This window comes from Lissotriton helveticus, chromosome 6 (assembly GCF_964261635.1).
Source record: "Lissotriton helveticus chromosome 6, aLisHel1.1, whole genome shotgun sequence".
NCBI lineage: Eukaryota > Metazoa > Chordata > Amphibia > Caudata > Salamandridae > Lissotriton > Lissotriton helveticus.
This window is the reverse complement of record NC_136067.1, coordinates 686,542,013-686,564,977: the sequence shown is the minus strand read 5'-3', so window position 1 is coordinate 686,564,977 and position 22,965 is coordinate 686,542,013. Positions and strand designations below refer to the sequence as shown.

The following is a 22,965-nucleotide window of genomic DNA, read 5'->3' as shown; positions in this document are numbered from 1 at the left end:
GGCGCGCCAAGTATTCCCTGTGTCCGTCAGCCTACCATGCTATTTCTACGTCCGCCATATAAGCCAGCAGGTCCTCTTGCGGTAGGACTGGTCATGCCCCATACAGCGCCCCATACGTACCCATGAACTCCCCCACGATAGTCTGTATGTCATGTGTGTGTTCGCCAGTCGTGGTTTGTATCCTCTCAACATGCTGTGGTGCCCTGCCCTTGCAGATCTTCTCAGCCAGTGCCCTGCCAGGTCTACCCCCCTTGCCGTATCTCCTGGCTGTCGTCTGTTTGAAAATGTATTTCAGCTCATCTGCCGCAAACTCGTGGTGTTCTGATAAGAGGGCCCTGATGTCTCCTAGTAGTGCAGCATCTCCCGTGTGTGTGTATCGTTGTTCTAGCTCTTGTATTTCCTCCTCCCGCCTCTGTAATTGGTGTCGTATGTCCCTCAGTATGCCAGACGTTGTGCTTATGCACACACCCCGGATAGTTGCTTTGAATGCTTCCCACAGGAGGCAAGGATCCTCCGTCGTAGGTGAGTTTAGTTCAAAGTAGTCTGTGATCGCTTTCAGGACTGTATCTGCATATAATGGATCTCTCAGTGCTTGTGCGTTAAATCTCCATACATACGGCGGCGGGACATAGTGAGGGATGTGTAGCTTCAATAACACAGGGCTATGGTCTGATAGTGTTCTGGGGGGGTGCTTGACAACTTTCACCCAAGTCAGTGTGTCCTGTGTGCCTAGCCAGAAATCTAACCTGGACCAGCTGTTATTAGCCGCATTTATGTGTGTTGCCTGATATTCCCCAGGGTGTGCTATCCTCCACACGTCAACCAGGTGCAAGTCAGACATCGCTTCTAGCAGCATCGCCCTCGCCTTTACATGTGGTTCCAGGGTATGCAGTGTTCTATCAAGCCCATCTGTAAGCGTGACATTGAAGTCTCCCCCCCACAGTATATTGTCTGCGCCAACATCCGCTAGTGTGTGCCACAAGTTTTTGTAGAAATTGGAGTCATCTATATTCGGGCCATATACATTCACTAGTGCAATCTGCTGTTGTCTCACCTTGCCCACCACCATCACGTATCTGCCCTCCATGTCTTTGCGTGTGTCCGTGATCTGAAAGTGGGTCCCTTTTTTTATCAGAATACTAACGCCCCTTGAAAAGGTTGAATAGTTGGAGCTAGTGATCGACTCCGCCCACCTACTCCCTAGCTTCGATGTGTTATTGGGTGCCATGTGCGTTTCCTGTAAGAAGGCCACATCTACATTATTTCTATCTAAGTACGCAAACATGTGTCGTATCTTTTTCGGATTACCCAGGCCTCGTACGTTCCACGTGATAAAGTTCAGCGTACTAGGGCGCGTCATCTCTGAGTTTCTGGCTGCCGAGTCCGTGCGTGAGTGTGAGGTATAGTGACCGTTTTGTTGGTTTGCAGCTATGAGCTGTGTGTGTGCCATAATCCACCTACAGGGAGCATAGTAAGTATCACATCATTACAAGCAATGGATGAAGTCGCAACGCCTCTCAGACACAGTGCATATATTTGAACATTCCCCAACTTCCCTCTCCCCCCCTCCCACTTCAGCACCCAAACTTTGCCAAAGCCATCCCCATAGGAACTTCAAAACAATTTCAAAACTTGATTTGGGGTACACTCGCGTGGGGGTGTCGCCAAGAGCACACGTCTCCATCCACATAGTGGACGTGGACGGGTCCGGTGTTCAGTTGCATATGTAACAGAGTTTGTCCCTCACCCTCCCCCCTTTCGACACGTTAGGGTATGGTAGCAACCACCTTCATAAACAGTCTAACCAAGCTCTACATAGCGTTAGGCAGTGCGCTCCAACGTGCCCCCGGCGTCTCACCAACAGAGGATTCCACTCAGTACAGGAGTGCTGTTCCATCAGTTCAAAGGCTATGTGTCCCTAGTATCGCTGGCCATAGGTTACGTACAGTTATTTTGCATCTTGTGGTGCAATATCTACTCACTGTTCAACCGTCCTGCTGGTACTCATTGCGACCAAGGGAGATTGTCTTTTACTTATAGTAGCTCAACCCAATCTGGTGTTCGCCATGTGCAGCCAGTCCAAGCTCAATCATCCAAATTGCTCGCGATAGCCCCCCAGCGAGGCCATCAGTCGTTGTCGCTCAGTCTGTCTCCCCTGTCCCGCTCTTTGCGGCGTTTGCCGAGTTTCTTGACATACTCTTGTGCGGCTTGCACCGTCGGGAGTATCACCGGTTTACCCTCTGCAAGAATTCTGAGTTTCGCGGGGTAGAGCATTGCATACCCTACTCCCATGTCCCGAAGTTTCTGCTTGACGGAGGCGAATTCCTTCCGCGCCATTTGCACCGCCATGGTGTGGTCGGGATAGAACTCCAGGGTATTACCCTGATACGTGACGGTGCCTTTTTCTCGTGCGAGTCGTAGTACGGTGTCTCTGTCACGGTAGTTGAGGACGCGAGCGATGATCATCCTGGGAGCGGCCCCCGGCTTTGGGGTGGGTGCCAAGGAGCGATGTGCGCGCTCGATCAGGAAGACCTGCGAGAAGCTCTCCGCGCCGAATATGTCTTTCAACATCGCCTCCACGTACGACTCCATCTTGCCAGTGTTGGTCGTCTCCGGCAGGCCCGAAATGCGCACATTATTGCGGCGTGATCTGGCTTCTTGATCTTCCACCTTCGCTTTCAGGGTTTCCAGCGTCTTTGCCATGGAGCCGCATGTTTTCGACGTGTCCCTGGAGAGATCCTCGACCGTCGATATCCGTTGTTCTGCTTCCACTAGTCGTTCCTCGTGGTTCTCCATTTTCGCCGTCATGGCGTCCACCCTCAGGACTACCGCGTCCATCTTGGTGTTCATCTCCTGCAGGCTCTGCTGGATGGCACGTAGTACCGAGTCCATGTTGGCACCACCTTCCTGGTCTTGATCCCCTTCCGCGTCCGTAACGGGCGCGGTTTTTGGCGTTTGCTTCCTGGATTCAAAGGGTAGTTTCGTTTGATTTTTATCCGGCTTCCCCATGCCGCAGGAGGCCACAGTTGGACTGCTGGTGCGCTGCGCTGGACTGGTTGCGGCCGGGGGTACTAGTGTTGCTCGTTTGCGCCTTGGTGGATAGCCCTGTGTTCCTGTCGCCGCAGATTTATTAATTTGGCCCCTCCCTACTCATTCCGCCATCAGGAGTCGTGTCTGCGATTGTCGCCGTAGCCTTGCATGTACAGCCTGTTGCGCTGTGCCAGGGACTGTAGCGCCGCTTCCGTGCCGTCTTCGTCGCCTTCACTGAAGAGGTATTCTGCGTGTGCTGAGGGCCCTTGCAACGGGGCCACGTCCCTGCGTCGTCTTCCCGCCGCTCATTCGGCAGCAAGTACCGATGGGATGCACCTGGTGCGCTGTGTGTGCACTGCGACGCTTTCCCCTCAATGGCGTACGCTGTTGCATCAGGTGAAGCGTCCCTTTCGCCTTCGCCCCTCCAGCCGTCCCCTCCAGCCGACTACCGCACACCTGAGCCGCAGCCCGCTTCTTGTTTACTCACTCAGGGTCACTGGAGGCTCGCAGCACCGCTCGCGGTCCCTCCGTCTATGCGTGTCACCGCGGCCGCCATTTTGTGGGTCGTGGAACGCATCTCCTTCGCCGGGCCGGTACCGCTTACGGTGGCTTCCAAGGCTTTATCCCGGGCAGCGCTGTGCCACCGCTTCATCAGGGTGGGGTTGTAGCGGCGTACCGGTCGTAGTTAGGGGCTGTTAGCACTTGGTCGACTCGGAGCCCCGAGTCGCGGTCGCCGCCATCTTGGGTCGCCGGTCACTCCACTCCAGTAATCGCCGTTTTCCTCCCTATGGCTCCTCGACACAGCGCTGTAATGTCAGCATCTCATCACCACCACCTTCCGATTGCCATATCTCTGTTCGTGGCGGGTAAAGGAGCAGTTTCGGGGGTGTTGGGGTCGCTTTTCCCTCACCCGTCCGGCGGAGCTGACTTACACGCCAGCCATTCCGCAGTGCGCCCTCTAGCGCCCCCTCCACTTAGATCAAAAATTAATATAAAAAAGACCTTCATAATGACCTCTGTTAAAAAGTTACTAAAGGGAAACAACATCTACATAAGTAATTCCAGGATCGACCACACTCCAACCTATCCCTACTTGGGGGTGGTCATAGACGAAAAGGGTTCTTGGAAAAGGGCAATTGAGGTCAGAAAGTTGCAGTTCCTGAAAGCTACAATGGCCCTAGTAGCATTCACACAGAGGCTCGGAAAAAGACCCCCTAAAGAGATGCTACAAATCTACCATGCCAAATGCGTTAGCACAGCCATTTATGGGGCTGGGGTTTGGGGACATGTGTAGGCTGAATCCATTCAAAAGGTTGAAAATAGCTTTTTAAGATTTTTACTTGCAGTACCACAAAGTACGTCAACATACAGTTGCCATTTAGAACTGGGTGTACCCTATATTTCCGATATCATTCGGATGCAACCAGTCCTGTTATGGCACCGTATATGGACTTCTAAAAAATGTATGTTCACTCAAGCAATCGTGAAAGATTGTGTTAAGTTAGAACACGTTCATAAGATCCTATGGCTACAATATGTTAAGAAGTTCTTCTGTGATTTGGGCCTGCACTACTACTATTATAATCCCCTAGGAATGGCCAGAATCTCAAGAAAGTCGCTAAGGAATGAATGTTTAAACCACTTAGCCAATCTCCGACTGTCTGCTGAAGTGAACAAAATCTCTGTACAGCACTCACTGTCAATCCAAATAACTGCTAAGATTCAGCCTTTTAACTTTGAACCTATCTAGCTTTGACACATTTTAATTGATTAGATTTAGATTAAATATCTTTCATCGTTTTGTAACCTTTCCATCTCCAAACGACTGGTCTAAGCAGCTAACCCAATGTCCGTGTGATGGTACCTCAACGCAGTCCCTTCTCCATGTAACTCTTTTCTGTAAATTTTATTCTGAACCCAGAAAACGCTGGCTGATCCCGATATTAACAATTTTGGGTCTCCGTCAGTGCCGCCCTGCCTTTCTGGTTCTTCAAATGCTGGAATCAGACCCTATAGCTATAAATATGGCAAGGTTTATAAAATGTTGTATACGGCACCGAACAAACCTGTAGATCGAGCCTAGTTCTATTTAAAAAAAATAAAAAATGATATATGACGTTTTTATCCCAGTTAAGAAATATTTGAATAATCTAGTCTAAGAATGCATCTTAGGTTGTTAATTTAAACTGTATTCCACTCTTTTGATTATATGCTGTAGTAGGAAACTTATAATGAAACTTACAATGCACTTTACTTGGTCATTAAAGGAAGTATCCACCGGAATTTGCACTCTGGAGAAATTAGAACATGTAGGGCTTCGTACGGCGTAATCCGCGTAATTTGCAACTCTTGATGGTATTTAAAAGCGAAATTTGCACATTGTCGAGCCCAGAGTGAATAAAGCACTTTATTGCGTTATTTGCACATGATGTTCATCGTTAAGAATATCTGCCATTTCTGCAATTTACTTGAAATCAGAATTACTTCAGACTTAGAATGGTGACAACATCTAGCTTAGGCAGTAAGAGACAGATGTCTTGGTCTCCATTCTTTCTACTAATAACATGGCAATATGATTAATATTTATGTATTTGTGATGATTTTAACTTGTGTATTTGTAATTGCTTATATGGTTGTGCACTGCATACCGAATAAAGCGTTTTTAAATAAAAAAAACATTCACTCGTTTGGTTGAAGTTATTGCTATCAGAAAATATTTGGTAAGTGCAAACTGCTAAAGTACAGGGTCAAGTTCCAAAACACCATCTTCTCTGCTATGGCAGAAGAGTGCTGCCCCCCAAAAACGTAAGAAAAGGAAAAATAACTTATTAGCAGGACCTGGTATTGATGGGCACTAAGGAGAGTGGTAGTCCACTCCCATCATGGCGCATGATGGCTCGGCCGGCCGTCTCAGAAGGGCCAAACCATCATGTACAGTGAAAGCTCTCTCCAACCCAGCAACACAGCTGGGTTGGACAGAGCAGGTACATACTCACAGTCTGTCCTGGAGCATAGATCGAGGATGATCAGGCCAATCCTGAAGCTGCTATCATTCGCAAGAGCAGTTTCAGGATTGGCCGCAGAGCATTCTGAGAGCCTGTGCCTTCCTGAAGAGGTGAAGAGGAGCAGAAGAGCGCAACTGGGATGGCTGCAAGTGGTTTTTTTTCTTCTGCGGCCCCTAGTGCCCCATCTATTCCTGCCCCTCTACTCCTCCAGCATACCGGCCGTGACTGCAAAGAACAGTAGTGTGGGGCTCTCTAGAAAACCTTCTCAACACACCCCCACAAAACGTGAACATAGGGGTATAAATGAACAAAGTCTCCTTTGGTTTTCCCAAAAAAGAGACAAAGCCATCACATAATCCTTCGTTGTGGATACCTGCAACCTTTCCCTTGAAAGTTGCAAAGTATTTTTTTTATATAAATCCTGATTTGTTTTCTTTGGAAACATCAGTGTTACACAACACATCAAGCAATCAATTAATATTGAACAAAACATTGAACATAAGCATTTAATCAGAGACGGCCCACAACTAAATGTTCTGGATGCCAAAATAATACAACCCAGATCTGTACATACTTACAATGGCAACAACTAGCTTGCAAATTCTCTCCTCAAATTTACCGTACTGGTTCATGGCTCCCTACCATTTAGTTACCAGAGGTGTAGTTGTGGATGACCAGTACTTGGCGGTGTCTCTTTAGTTCGGGATATCGGGATGGCGCCTATTCCTACCATGATGCTACGCAAACAAATGATGGCCAGAATGTGGAATGAATCAAAATTCACCCCCTGTCAAAAGATGCCTAAGGTGGCTACATCCCAAACATAAATAGCAATTTCTACCAACGTACAATAATAAAACAATAAAAGATGGGGCATCCTGAGGAGAGCAATGCTGCCCTGAATAGGACCAACATCTCTGAGAGCTAGGATGCAGCCCAGATTTGTTGGGCTTGCTTAAAGGCCTCCATGCTGCCACATATGGTCTGCATCTAATCAATATTCTTTGTTCTTTCATGAAGCCGCAGACATTAATGGGCATTGATGCATTTTTTAAGGATGGCATAAAGTCCACTTAGGAAAGTGGTGAATGTATAATATAGATCATATCAGAGCGCGATTCAAATCTGTTCAGCCCATGGATGCCTCTGGGATTTTAAGTGTTGCATTCCCAGATGCCTCCATCAAAACTAAACTACCTTCTTGTGCTTAACTTTAAAATACTTTAAAGTGATTGTTAAGTCCCAAACAATGGCAATGAAATGGCAAATAATTTTAGAATATACACTATGTTGACAATCATTTTACTATAAACAGCATTTAATAACACGATTTCACACATTTTTGTTAAAAAGCACCTAGCTCTAAAGGAATATTAAGGAGCACTCAGGCCAAGCAATACTGACATTCCCTAATGGCTTTGGACTGTTCACACATCACAGTTTTCCTAAATAACTGCCACAGATCAGTGAGACACTTCTGAAAATGCATTTTCCCACGCCCCATCAGTTGTACGTGGCATCATTCTTCACTTCTTCACGTATGTTAATTGTTCTGTCCTGCCCAATCTGAAAAGATTTCAGCCATGTGTAATAAAAGACAATCGACATGGAAAGGGGCAGGGTTAAAAATACTAACACACTTTTCACAATCCTAGGACCTATACAGCAAAGAAACGGATTTACATTTGTGCTATTGCTCAGATTACAGGCCCTTAAACGGTGTCACAATAGACAGGTCCCACCAATGATAAAAGACTCGAATAGATGTAACTACAGTGATTGCTACTCCCGTATCAGATGTGGCATATTTGGAAATTCAATAATGTTGTCCTTAAACATCAAATTTTCAGTTTTCAAAAAATACACTCAATTCCCCATAACAAAGGGTGATTATTTTAATGGGAAAACATTTACTATTTTTGATTTATGTTCAGTACATGTATGTTAGGTGACCAAAATTCAGTTTGTCCTGTACAACAATTCGTATGTACTACAACCGAACATGGATAAATTCTGATATACATGCACATGTTACATCATCTCTTGCAATGAATGCCCACAATATGCCAAAAATAACCACTGTTGCTGTCAGAGCCAACAAACTTCCAGAGAGGAGCATCAACCTGCCATAGAGGGACAAAGTATGCCATGAATCACCACCATTAGGCCAGGCTAGCAATATCACTGCAGTGGATACTATAATATTACTGGTACCAAGAATTACTGCCATTACGCCATGGCGAGCTGTGTCCCACAGTTGGCATCATCAAGTCATATATTTCCACAGTGAATTGTCCAACGTATGTCAGAGCAAGTATTATACAGGATTTGGCATAATACCATGGATCCCCAAAATATGCCAAGCATTAACACCATTCTGCCAGGATCAGCACCATACAAGAGATGTACAACATGCCATGGATGCCCATAATATGCTAAGAATTAACGTAATTATATCAGGTCCAGCATCATCCATACTGTAGAGATGCCAACATGCTATGGGTGCCACACTAAGCAAAGAAATTCCACTGTTATGCCATGGACAAACTGTACCAACAGTAAGGACCATCAGGCATGGATGCCAAGAATATGCCACTATCATGCTCAGGCCATCATACCATCAGAGGTCTTCACTAGCTTGTCATGGATGTCCACAACATGGCAACATTTACTGCATTATATCAGGGCAACCATTGTCAAAGTGGTGGGCAACATCATGGCAATAGTGTCCAGCTATGCCACAAATTACCATCAATATTCCAGGGCCAAAGTGTTACCAGGTGTGGGCAAGAACCACATAACCTTCACACAAATGCATGCACTATTGCACATACACAAACATCCGCATTTAAGAAAATGCAAGCAGTGAAGACTCACCTTACAAATCTGCATTGAACTGAGGGTCACAGTTACAAATCCTAGCAAGGCTGATCAGTAAATTGAGTACCATTAAACTGAGCAATTGTAACACCCGTTCTAAGCAATACTTATAAACAATTGATGTGTGTATGTATGAAGTGCTTTATAAGCAACTATTTATTATTCGAGAAAATTATTTAAATTTGATATGGTTATTGCAATTTAATGCAAAATGCGTTAGACCCCTAAACTCTCTGGCCAAAGTCCAGCCTCAGTGCGAATTTACCAACTGGAGCCAGGGTATCTGGTGAACTGCAACCCACTAACCACTTGCACATTACATGAGGATGGCTAGGCAGCTATCAGTCTTGTGAGACTTACAGGATTACTTGCAAGTTAGTACACTCCGAACTTCATTCATCATGAAGCAACACGTACAAGAATCCGCATATGTTTTGAAAACTTCATAAAAATTAACTTTCAAATCTGGTGCAGACAATGTGTATATATGTAACTGTAAAAACAAAAAGTATAGTTGGAAAATTGCAATGAACAAACAAAATATTAAGAAGAATTGCAACATTGTGACAATATTTCAGAAGTTAATTTAATTTTACGAGAGACATGATGGAATCAACCCCTGTTTTCCAACCTTTCTCTTTAAGCACCAAATGTCAAGATTTTTTAGGTGGCCTCTATACCACACTCTCCAGTCGAACCACAGCTTTGTTCTTCCGAACTTGAGAAGATCGCTTTATGTCTCTGTTATGGTGTTCCGTACCGAGCTGACAAGCCCAGCCTGGCTTTTTAGAAGCTGGTGGCCTTGTGTTCTCCGTCTAAATTGTCCTCCTTCTCCTCTGATCTCTCCCCAGCCTGTTGGTCCTGTTCCTTCCCCTCTGCTGACCTATCTCATATGTTATTTCATTGCCCTAAGGTTGCTTCCTTTTGGCGTGCAATTTGGTCGCGTATTTCCACTATCTTCCACTTTCAACTCCCCTTTCCCCCTTCCACCATTCTTCTAGGCTCCCTTTCCCCGGACCTGCCTCAATCCCCATCTCATTATAAATTATTAGATCTTTTTATTGCAATTGCCTTCCATTTGATTACCTCCAACTGGAAAGATTTTTCAAAACTTACTTACTCCGCCTGGTGGAACGCTATTTGTTTTAATCACAGACTTGACACTAATTATGTTTCCCCTGTTTCCCTTGCCATTAAACGTGACCTGCTCTGGATTCCACTTACCGAATACCTTTCTTCCCATTCCTCTCCCTCTTCCCCCTCTATTGCCACTGTTCCCATTGTCTTTTTGCATATCATTTTGCAGTTCTACACTTTCAACTGTATTATATACTCACATGCTTTTCCGCATTCAATGTAAGTTATGCACACATTAATCAAGCTCTTTGTACTCTTATTGTCTCATTTTTATTTTTGTATTTTTTCTCTCTCCTTTTTTTTTCATGAAGAGAGTGATTTGTTTATTGATTCCACTTGCTTCTTCTTTGGCATTGTTTCATTCCATTATTTCTTGTATATTATTATTTCTTGATGCATTTTCATTTTGTACTTTCTGATTGGTTTCAATAAACTTGAACTTAAAAAAAAAAAGAAGCTGGTGGCCTTCACTGAGGATGTCTGCAGTTTAACCCGCACCAATCAGTCTCCTAGGAAGTTGAAGATTCCCCTCTGGCTAATACATGTCTGTACCAAGTGTATATCCCCTTTTCTGGTTATTTTGAAAAGGACAGGCCTCTTGCAAGATGATGGCAAATGCAAGAATATGCAAGTTAATCTTGTTGCACTTTCACACTGAATGTATTATAAACCATACAAATATATGTATATAAGTAATTGCTGTGCTACCAAACTATTTCAAATCAAATGCTATACTAAATGCAACAGGTTTATAAATGAAAATGCAGGCTAATTTAAATGTATATAAAATTAAATGAGGGTACGCAAGCAGGACTTGTCGAATTCTTACCTACATCCTGCTCTAGTTACTGACACTCCTCAGCTGCTTGCCTCCCAGTCCCTTCTAACCTCCCTCTATCCCATTACTCTGAGCATCAATTTTGGACAGAATCTCCAACCATGTCACCAGCCATTATGAGTCAGACATTGGGGGAAAAGATACAGGACTCGCATTTACAGGGCTCAATTCTGCTGGTTTCCCCAATTATGGGCCAGTATATTTTCATCCTACTCTTTCAGCAGAGGCAAAACGTACTTGGAAACTCGCAGATTTGTAATTTTGCATGGGCGTAACCCCCTTAATCGATATTGCTCTGCTCAACTTAAAATGGGCCCCTTAATGTGAGTGTAAGAACAGGACCTGATTGAATTCCGAGCACAGTAAATCACACTGTAAGTGTTACATAGAGACTTCAACAGTTTTTTTCAAAGCTAACCTTTTACCGCTTGCTGGAAACCTGTGTACAATGATTTCAGGCCCAGTCCTGGTAAACAAAGTATTTGTATCACTGCTCTGAACAACAGAAGGGCCAAGCATGGACCTACAGCCCATCAGATATGCCCTTTGTGTTTTATTTCTCCTTCCACGCCAGGGGTCAGGAGCAGCACTGAAGAGGTGGAGCTACAATTTCAAGCGCCCAGAGTGCCAACAATATGAAAAGAAGTGGTGTGGTGCCCAACTGCCTTTATTGGGCAAACGGGTTCTGTTCGCTGCTTCTCTCCCTCCCCACTACCATATCTGATCACCCTGATCAATATACTGTCTCGTGTCTCTCATATTTCATCCCTTACATCTCCCCTGCTTTAAATATCTTTTCCTCATTCTGCCTTTTATTTCATCCCCCCACATCGTCTCTTCCTCTCCCCTACCGTTTTCTTTAGGGGTGTGTGAAACTCACAAAGTTTGCTTTTGTGTAATTATGTGAAATTTCAGGAAAGGTTAGTGAAATTATGTGTTATTACGGACAATGCAAAACTGCATGTGGTGCTATATTTTAGTGCAAAATGCACCTTTGACGCATTTTTAATGTGGGGATACATTTTGTGCTAAACAATAGATCAGAAAAACTCACACTAACGTTTTGCTGCAAACAACAGTGTGTTATTCCAGGAATTTCGCATAAGAAGCCTATCACAAAATTACCAGAAATATGTAAGAATACGCTGCCATAACGGAAATTTTGCCTGTGCTTAACTTTTTCTTCTTTCTGCTTGGCCTATTTACCTACCTCTCTCTGTCTGGTCTGTTTGTGTGAAAAAATAACAAAAGGGGGGAGTGAAGAGGTCTCAAGATATCCTGTACAACTATTCATAAACATTATGATTCTACCCTATATAGTAAAAAAATGTTTTTGTTTTTTCGTGATTCAGGAACAGGTGTGTGTTACTGATCCTTGAAATGTCCAAGAAAAGCACTAACAGGCACATGCATCAAAGCCTTTTGCTATCGCAAACGGTGCGATTCGCAAAAATCGTCCGTTTGCAATCGCAAAATTTGCTTTTCCGATGCATCAAGGGACTAGGCCCTCGCAATTTGAGAATTCACAATTAATTGCGAATTCTCAAATTGCGATTGCATTTAAGGAATCGCATTTAGCGATTCCTAAAGGCAATGCATGAAAGTTAAAAAATCTGCGATTTCGCAAATAGGGGGAGCAAATTACCATGAAGTTCAACTTCATGGTAATTTGCAAAAACTTTGAAAAATGCACTTTTGTGCATTTTACAAAGTTTCATGTTGCGCACACACATGCCCTAAGGGCATGTGTGTGCGCAACATATGTGCACAGATCAATTTGAGGGGTGCAACAGGGTGTCCATTGGACACCCCTGCATCCTTGAAATTGCATTCTCAATTTGCGATTCACTAATTGCGAATCGCAAATTGAGAATGTCTTCCCATTCATTCCTGTGGGCCTCTACACCCATAGGAATGATTGGGGAGGTATTCCTTAATTGCGACTCGCAATTAGGGAATATTTAGAAATCGCAATTTTTTTTTAGATTTCTTCGTGCGCAGCCTTTTGCTATTCCTTATTAGCGAATCCTTATTTTTCGCTAATAAGGAATCGCAAATGGCATTGTTGATGCATGTGGGCCTAAATGTTTTTAAAATACTCCTCAAACACTTAGGGCCACATGCATCAATATTGCTTTTTGCGATTTCTTAATTACGAAAATTAAGGAATCGCAATTAAGAATTCGCAAAAAGCAATGCATCAAAAATTCGCAATTTTTTTTGCGATTTCTGCAAATTCCTTAATTGCGCTTCTCAATTTGAGAATCGCAATTAAGGAATCCCTTCCCATTCATTCCTATGGGCCTAGAGGCCCATAGGAACGAATGGGAAGACATTCTCATTTTGCGATTCACAATTAAGGAATCGCAAAATGAGAATGCAATTTCAAGGGTGCAGGGGGGGGTCCAAAGGACCCCCCCCTGCACCCCTGAAATGTGGATTTAAGTACATTTTTCACACTCACATGCCCCAAGGGCATGTGTGTGTGTAAAATGAAACTTTGAAAAATGCACTTTTGTGCATTTTTCAAAGTTTTCGCAAATTACCATGAAGGTCTACTTCATGGTAATTTACCTCTCCCTATTTGCGAATTCGCAATTTAAAAAAAATCATGCATAGCATTTAAGAAATCGCAAAATTGCGATTTCTTAAATGCAATCGCAATTTAAGAAATCGCAAATAAATTGCGATTTCTTAAATTGCGAAAAAAGCAAAATGCTTGATGCATCCCAAAAAAGGGATTTGCATTCCCAAACGGACGATTTTTGCGATTCACACCGTTTGCGAATGCAAAAACCCTTGACACACACCTATTCTTGAATCAAGAAAAACAAAAACATTTTTTTACTATGGGTAGAATCATATTGTTTATGAATGGTCTGTTTTGTGTGCCTAATGCCTGTCTTCCTCGGTCTTTAAGCTGTCGCTCTATCACCTCTCACACACACGCACCTCTTCTCCTCTGGTTGCACTCCCCTCTCGCTTGTTTGTTAAACTGTTACCTCTGCTGTATCTATCTATAGATTTGCAAAGCACACTGGCCGTTATCCCAGTGGGGGTTCCCACACTGAGTAAAGGACAGGATGGCTGACAACATGGTTAAAACATCCAGGTGTTCTATACCTACGCTAGATCGAGAATGAACGCACACACTCACTCTCTCTCTTTCTCTCTCTCTATAACTTTTCTCTCACACACTGGTCTGTAGGTGGCTCCTTCTTATTCCCCTCTGCTTTTTCATCTTCCACTGGTCATCTCTTCTGATCACTCACTTTTCTCCTCTGGTGCAACTTTGTCACCTGTCGTTTTATATCCTATATCTTTCTCCTCTCTCACTCCCTCTCTCTCTGTCACTTTCCTCTCCTGTCTCTCTCACCTAAAAGCACACCTGACTCCCTACAGCCTCTCTCTTTCTCCTCACTCTCTGATGTCTCTCTCTCATTTGGATGTCATTTACACTCCTTGCTCATTAGAGCCTCTCCTCCCTAACCATACTCTATGGAAGTCTCTCTCACTTTTTCTTTTTTACTAACAGGACACGTAGAACTTGAAAACACATGTCCTTCGTTTTACGCACAATGCCTCCTGTCCTTTGGGCTGTTTGGGGCCTACCACAGGGATGACTTATATGCATTGAAAAGGAGGCCTCTGTATTGTCCCCTCATTTCTCTGCCCTGTTTGTTTCCCCCTCTAAGCCACTCTTTCTTTCTCCGCCTAGCGTGCTCAGGGGTCCAGAGAGACAAGGCACCTTTTCACCAAGCTCCCATTAATTGCAACGTGTTGCAACTTAGTTTCTTTCTGCTTCCCCACTAGGACATGGCAGGATGCAGACAGGCAGCAGCTGGTACCCTTTATTATTTGGCCAGACAGAAATGTAGGGTAGGTGGGTGAGGGCCCACTTCCAGGGTGAGGAACCCCTTCCCCCTCACTGTGGTACCCTGTGTTACGCCCCTGTGAAAATATGAAACATTTTCCCTCCTTACAACCCAATGAATATGGGGTTGTTCCCTTCCTTTTCCCACTCTACAAATACATGTATTCCAGCCTCTGAAACAAGAAAATCAAAATATGTTTCCCAGAAGGAAAACAACTAGAAAGAAAGCATGAGTACCTGCATATCTACGAGTTTGTGGGTGTTCAGGGTCTTTGGAGGACGGCCCAGTCAGAAACATGTCAATCTCAACCTTCAAATATAGTCATTATGCCATATAGTCACATTTCCACATTTCTAATTACCAATTTGAACCGTACAGTTCCACCTCTACTGATTTTGTGAATCAGGATTGGTATTTTACGTTCATAAAATGCTTTTTGCTGACCATAACATGAATGAAGACCATGCACTGACTCCATCGCCCACCTGTAAGCAGGCCTGGGCGAGTTCAAGGCACGGATCATTGCTACAGCACAATAGTTTAAAACATACCTGAGACTGGAATTATTGGTCAAAACGTCACTCAGCAGTTTGACCATTGGTGTAAACCCGGTGCCAGCTGCCAAAAGAAACAGCTCTTCTACAGCTTGAATCTGAGACTTTTGGAAGCTTCCCTGAGGACTGCTCACATACAGATCGTCTCCTAAAGAACAAAACAAACAGGCAAATTAGGCAGCTGCTTCTGGAGTGAATCACTGAAGTCGTTCAGATTTGAACAAAAAATATCACTCTTTTGTTTTTAAATAGTTAAAACTTCTTTACAGTTCACTGAAGGGAAACAAACGTTTTCTTTCCAGATTTGGAAAACAGATTTAAATCCTTATATGTAGGCAATGTTATTTAGTGGCGTCTCTAGAACTGATTTTTCGGTGCGGGAGGAGGGGCACTTTTTGGGCCACAGATATAACTAGCCACCTCAAAGGTTTTATATAAATATCACTGAAAAAAACAAAGGTAAAAGTGACGGTATAGTTAGGTGAACATATCGGTCAAAGAGTTACATTTTCAACACAACATACACTGAAAATCACCAGCCATAGTAAACTGAAGTGACTATAACTCGCGCCCCCGCCACTGTACATACAGAATATTACTCTTACTGTGCCTATTACATCTGTTGTCAACGAAGACCACATGTAATCCATGCACCCACCTACATCCATGCTTTCATTCTTACATCCATGCCTGCATCCAGAGTGGCCCACAGCGCTTAACCCCCCGCCCTCCCCGGTCCAATCAGCACGTAACCTTGGCTTTCAGTTCGATGACTCACTCTCCTGTAAAACGCAAATTAACAAGGTCACCTCAGCCTGCTTCGCGAAACTTCGCATGATTAAAAAGATTTTTCCTTACCTCCCTTTAGACGTCCGTAGAACTATCACTCAGGCCCTCATCACATCCCATTTAGATTACGCCAACAGCTTATACGCTGGTGCCCCTCAATACTTGATTGATCGTCTCCAGATCGTGCAGAATGCGGCAGCTAGACTGATTGGAAATATCCCTTACCGTCAGTCGGTTGCTTTTTATTGCAAAGAGCTACACTGGCTCCCCATTGCAAGCCGCATTCAATTCAAGAGTCTCACCCTCGCCTTTCGTGCCATCAACGGTCTAGGGCCAGGATATCTGAAAAAGCGAGTGGTAATATCTCAATCAGTGAGAACTCTGAGATCCAATAAACTACGTCTCCTGACTGTACCTCGCTTTCGACGATCTAGAATGGGCGGCAGAGGGTTCAGCGTGACGACTGCTAAACTATGGAACTGCCTCCCACTTGACCTCAGGTTTTGCCCTTCAGAATCCCTTTTCCGCAGTAAATTAAAAACGTGGCTCTTCTCTAGAACATGATTCTAGTCCTACATTCCTCCTGCTTCCCCTTTTTAGTCGTGAGTTCCTGTTTTTAGCGCCGGGACACCCCTTCGGGGGTAGCTGCGCGCTGTATAAGCTACTTAAATAAATAAATACAATCCACCTACATTCGGTCATCCATTAATCCAGTCATACAGAGTTCATGTATCCTAACATTCACACCCATAAAGTTATTCATCGAGATACTCAGTCACACTCATCCATCCGACTACCTCTCACTTCACTGTGCTAATGAGCACATGATCTAATTCCAAGTGACATTTTAAAATATGTATGAATGATTTTATTATGTGTATTTAACAGAGCAAGAACCTACATCTATGGTGAGGTGGAAAGTAATACAGAGAACATTTAAACTTCAGCAGGATCATCATCTCAAACACAAGGAAGTGTGCAAGGAGCTGTGCACTCAGCACACCTGTGTATTTGCAAGCATTACTAGACTCCAGTACTGCTTTTTAAATAACACATTTACATTGGATATGTTTGCCGCTAGAGGCATAAGAGGGTCTGCACAGAATGACACAATTTTGGTCAACTGCTGATGATCAGAGTAAATGCAAGGGTTTACCATAAGTAACTAGCCCAAATCTCTAGTCAGCTGCTAAACCTCTGATTACACTAAAGATCTGTGTGGATCTACCATGTCCTTCAGCATTTCTTCTGTTCAAAGACAGAAAAGAGTAGGGCTGTTCTTGAAAATGATCTAGCGAGTCTCTGCAACATTTTCTATATGTTCCCTAGGTGGATGTTTTTCCTCTGCCCTCAATCTATGGCACAGGACATATACAAGGGAGCATTCTGTTCTGGTCATTTAAGGATTGTATCTAGCAACTGCTGATGTAACAGAATTGTATACCAGAAGCAGTGAAATCCATCATATGGGGCCCCCCAAGAGGAACGGATTTTGAAATAAAACCCTAACAGGAAGTAAAGATGTCTTACTAGCTCAATCAATCAATCATAGATTTATATAGTGCGGCATTGGGTGCCTGAGTCATTTCTTGAGATGGGGTGTGATGTGGGTCCTTCTGGGGAGGTCGAGTATGAATCTTGCCGCTGAGTTCTGTATTTTCTGAAGTCTTTTCAGGAGGTATGTGGTGATTCCTACGTAGAAAATGTTTCCGTAGTTTAGTCTGCTGGTGATGAGGACCTGTGTTACTGTCTAGTATTTACCAGGAGCCACCTGAAGATCTTGCGTAGCATGCTCAGGGTGTGGAAGTGGGAGGATGAGATAGTGTTGACTTATTTCTTCATGGATAGCCAGCTATCCAGGATGATGCCAAGGTGGCAGGCGTGGTCTGTTGAGGCTGGGGGTTGACCAAGTTCTGCGGACTACCATGTGCTGTTCCATGGCGAGGTGTTGTTTCCAAAGATGAGGACTTTTGTCTTGTCTGTGTTGAGTTTAAGAGAGTTGTCTTTCGTCCAGTCCACGACGTTCATCATACATCTGTGGAAGTTGGCTTGGGGGTTGAGGGGTCTCTGGACAGTAAAAAGATGAGCTGAGTGCAGGAGATGATGTTGAATCCGTGCAATCTGACAGTGCCAGCGACGGAGGTTATGTAGGTGTTGAAAAGGGTGAGGCTGAGGGACGATCCTTGGGGGACGGATCTTTGGGTTCTGCCGGTGAGGTACGAAGTGATCCATTTTAGGGCATTTCCTTGGATTCTGATGTAGTGGAGTCTGTTGGTGAGTATGTGATGGGAGAGAGTGTCAAATGCGGCGGACAGGTCCAGGAGGATGAGGGCTGCCATTTCTCTGCAGTCAAGGAGGACTCTGATGTCATCATTGGCTGTGATAAGGGCTGTCGTGGTGCTCTGGTTGGCTGCAAATCCAGATTGGAAGGGGTCCAGGAGGTTGTGGTCTTCTAGGTGTTGGGTAAGTTGGTGATAGATTGCCTTCTCAAGGACTTTAGCTGGATAGGGGAACAGTGAGATGGGTCAGATTGGCTGTGTCTGCAGATGTTTTCTCAGGAGGGGTGCCCACTTCACGTGTTTCCAGTCCTCCGGGAAAGAGGCTGCAGTGACGGTGGTTTTCCGGACCTTCCTGAGCTTATCAGCAACTGTCCTGCATCCGAGGTTGATGATGTCTTGCGGGCAAAGGTCATGAAAGCGATAGTGTCTTGTGTGGTGAGGGGTCTCAGTGCGTGAGCAGGACTTTAGGGTATGTGTTTGTGGGTATGAGCTGGTCGATGCTTTCGGCGGTGGAGGGTTGGCGTTCAAACTTCTTGGAGATAGCTGAGATTTTGTTGTGGAAAAAGTCAGCAAGTTTGTCGCACAGTTCCTGGGAGGGGTGATGTTATTCTCGGTGGCTGTGGGACTGGAGAACTCTCTCACAGTGGTGAAGATTTCCTTGCAGCGGTTTGTGCTAGCTTTGATGCAGTCTGCTAGGGCATTCTTCTAGGTGTCTTTCAGTAAGTGGTAGTACTGGTTAAGAGCGGTTTGGAAGGCGGTGCAGTGTTTTTGCTGCTGCACTACCTAGTTTCTAGTTGACGGCAGTTGCATTTGGTGGAGTGCCATTCTTAATTTAATCAGCTTGCTTTTTTGGTTGGTCCTTTGACCTTGACTGTTTTGGAGGGGACGATGGTGTCAGCGCATTCTGTGATCCATTGAGAGAAGTTTTTTGCTGCTTTATCTAGGTCTTGTGTAGAGTCTGGGAGGCAGGAACATACAGCATTGATCCACTGGTCTTCTGATATCTTTTTCCAGTCTCTGGAGTGGGTAGGTCCTGAGATGGTGAAGTGGACAGCGTGGTAGTCAGACCAGGTGAGTTAAGTGATGTGTCTAGTCTTGACTCTGTTGCTGGAGGTGACAATGTGGTCTAACATGTTTTCCGTGATGCGGATGAGGCCTGAGACGAGTTGCTCGAGGCTGATGTTGCTCATGCTCTACAGGAGGTCAATAGTATTAGTGTCACTGGGGTCATGGAGGTGAAGTTGATGTTCCATAGGAAGATAAAAGTGTTTAGAGTCAATTGCGAATGGGTTGATGAGATCTGGGATGGCATCACAGAATCTGGGGTGTGGTCCTGGTGGTCTGCAGGCAAGGATGATTTTTCCTTCTGTGTGGAGCTGGAAGTTGATGTGTTCCATAATCGGGGTAGGACCGTCTGGGGATGTTGTGCAGCCAATGGTATCCTTGTGAACAGTAGTGATTCCACCTCCTTGTTTGTTGGTTTGGTCCCGGTGCATCATCTTGTAGCTTTCGGAGATGGCAGAGTCGAAGTCTGGTGCAGATGCCGGGTTCAACCTTGCTTTTGTGGTGAAGATGGGGTCCGGGTGAGGGATGATATCACATCCCAGATCTCCGTGGAGTGTTTACTGAGTGATAGAGGATTGAGTAGGATGTACTGGAGTTGAATTGTTATGGTCTCGTCAACTTGGCGGGTGCGGTCGCATTGGGGGAACCTGCAGTGTTGTTGGTTGCTTTGGCTCTGAAAGTGAAGCAGCAGTGTTGACAGGAGAAAAGGCCAGTAGTTGCTGGTGCGTTCTGGGTCTTGGGGAAGAATGTCCAGGGGTTCAGGCGCTGGGCTCGTTCCAAGCGTGGACGGGTATAGAAAAGCTTGCCTTTGGCATGCCCACACAGCGGCCTCCTTAATTAGACCTGGGAGATAGGGGAACTGGCACTGAGGCAGGAGGGTGAGAAACCTGCAGGAGGGGGAACCTGTGGAAGCAGGGATGCGGCAGGACAATAAATACGGCAAGTGCACCGTGGTCTAAAAAGACTTTCAATGAACTTCCAATGAAACCTAAGTAGACTTAAGTATAACTATAAGTACACTGCTCGCTGCTCAGATGGCAAAGAAAATGACAGGGAGATCATAAAGGCATAATAAGCAGTCTATTCTGCAGCTCCTAGTATCCTGTGAATCTTACCACTAACTAGGATCACAACACCCCACCACAATGCCTAGTGGTATAGTGAGCCAACAGTTGTGTGACATGTTTGTTGATATGGCACTACAGTCAGCTTTATCCTCTAAAATATTATCCCCCTGAGATTGTAGTGTATTTGCGTTGTTTGACCGTCCAATCTTTAATATTTTTTTGCGAAATTTAAAGTCGGAATTGGATTGTATGTAAGCAGTCGCCTGATTTCCAGTTCTAAATACCGCCTTCCTTTTAGTAGCCACGAGACTGAAACCCCAACAAAATGTAAAACCTCATAATGCCATGTAAACTTACTTAATTGTTTCGCCTTACAATCCGGATTCAGAGTCCAAACTAGAGCATGTTTTGCTTTTTAAAGGAAGAGGCACCCCAGGGAGCTGCACTTTAAAAAAAGAAGAAAAAAGAATAAAGCAACCGCTGCTACACATCTTTCATTTAGTGCCAAGGGTGGGTTACTGGATGGAACCAAGCTCAATAATTGCTCTCACACAATCCACAATGAGGTTAGTCTGCTCTTTGCTGGTATACATTTGAGGCAGGTAGTGAATGTAAGCTTTTCAATGGCAAGCCTGGAAACCATACAAAAGGGGGTGGTGATGGACGGAGCATCTGAACCAATCAAACACTCACACCCAGTCAAAAGATCTGGGTTTGATCCATCACCGTTCTTTAGCCCACTCTGCCACCCCAGTTCAGACATGGCTATATGCAAATCAGTCTGAAGCCTGGAAACCATGACACGTCGCCTATTATGTATATCCTTCTTTTAACAGACCAGTAGTTACCACGGTAAAGTGAAGTCAGAACAAGGAAGCGGCATTGCCTACTAGAGACCCTGACGCCATTCTACCTCTGCAGTACCTATTCATGGATGTAATTCAGTTGGTAAGTAATGTACAGGATGTCGCTTCATGGTTCTATCGATGACTTACGTGTAGAGAGAAGCATAGCTAAAATGAACCGCTAACGCAGTAACAGTCCACTTGGATGCGAAGAGACTCATAATCCTAAATTCTTTAACATGCTGATAAACCCCGTACATCTGAGGAAGGACAATTCCTTAACCTTTCACCTTAACCTATCTCCTCTGCCATATAACCTACGTCGTATTGACCTGCTGACAATGCATGATAATTACCTCACTGGTATGCACCAATTGCTTTTATGATATGTGATTATAATGGCATGTGACGTCCCATATATTGTTTACCAAGAAATGCATTGTACCAATCCCCTTTTGACTTTGCATTTGTACCTGTTTCTTATTTTGTACCGAAGGTCTGCATGTCTGTATTTCGAAAGCAGAACAGTTCTTGTGATTTCATGCGTGTCTTGAGCACGACATTGGGATACCCTGCCACATCACCTGGCAACGAGCACTTCATTTTCATTGTTATCATTTTACTTTGTGGGTCTGTAATACAAAAGTGACTCAGCTAGCTGGGAAAGGACTTTGTAACACAGAAGAGTCTGCCGGTTGTGACACTCATGCTGATTAGCACGCAGCCATTGTTCTTTGCCGACGGCGGATGCAAAGCTGAAGCCAAATGAAGAAAGAAAACTTCTACATTCCTCTTGGTAGATAATGCGACTTACATTCATTTAGGCTGATATGTAACACATTTAGCTATTCGTGATATTCATTCACGTTCTTAGTTTCCCCCCCCTGCTAACCTCATAATAACACTCATAGTACTTCCCAACATTTTCTTCGACACGATGTTAGCGTAGATAACTAGTATACCCAAGAATCTTCGAGCTTACAGAAAATCTACCACGTGTGTCAAAAAATATTAAGGTCCCCAACAGGGTGTCCAAAGGAAATCAGTAGTTAAGAAATTGCTATTTGGGGACGGTAAGGAGCGCTTCAAGACTAAAAGGCAATTTGTGGTTTGCATCGTCCAGGGCAAAATACATACTCTGGCCACATACATTGAAAGCAACTTTTTTTAATACTATCAAGAGTACGTACCACAAGTCTACCAATGGTGCAGTGTCTCAGTCTTTGTGAACTGTGACAGCATGTGTAACTTAACTAGTTCACTGCTGCCCTTAGAGCGTGTCACTCCATATACCGAAACAACACGATTATGCATTCTTGTCCTGCTTATAGGCACAAGACCCAGTCTCCAGGAAGGAGAGCCTCTTTTAAAGGTAGCCAAGAAAACGTATCAAGCTGCACTCGCGCAGGTAGTCATGCAGAACATGCTCTTATATGCAAGCAAGAGTTGTAAAGGGGACATGCTTAGCACAGGTAGTTTGTTGAGCTCAACAGAGAGCCAGTTAAATGTTCTGTGACATTGGTGTATGTGGAGGCAACTGATTTTAGCCACAGGCATTCAGGGATATAGGCAGAGGGTGGAAGCACCGTCAATACAGTTCA

General features: G+C 44.5%; 1 protein-coding gene across 2 annotated transcripts in view; it reads right to left on the bottom strand.

Annotated features, from left to right (window-relative positions):
• Positions 1 to 22,965, bottom strand: part of CYB5R4 (cytochrome b5 reductase 4) — a 1,195,924-nt gene that overhangs the window by 208,358 nt on the left and 964,601 nt on the right. For both annotated transcript variants that reach the window (XM_078648153.1, XM_078648152.1), the window contains one exon: positions 15,317 to 15,467. In XM_078648153.1, the coding sequence (XP_078504279.1) occupies positions 15,317 to 15,467 (151 nt within the window). The remainder of the gene's footprint in view (positions 1 to 15,316; positions 15,468 to 22,965) is intronic.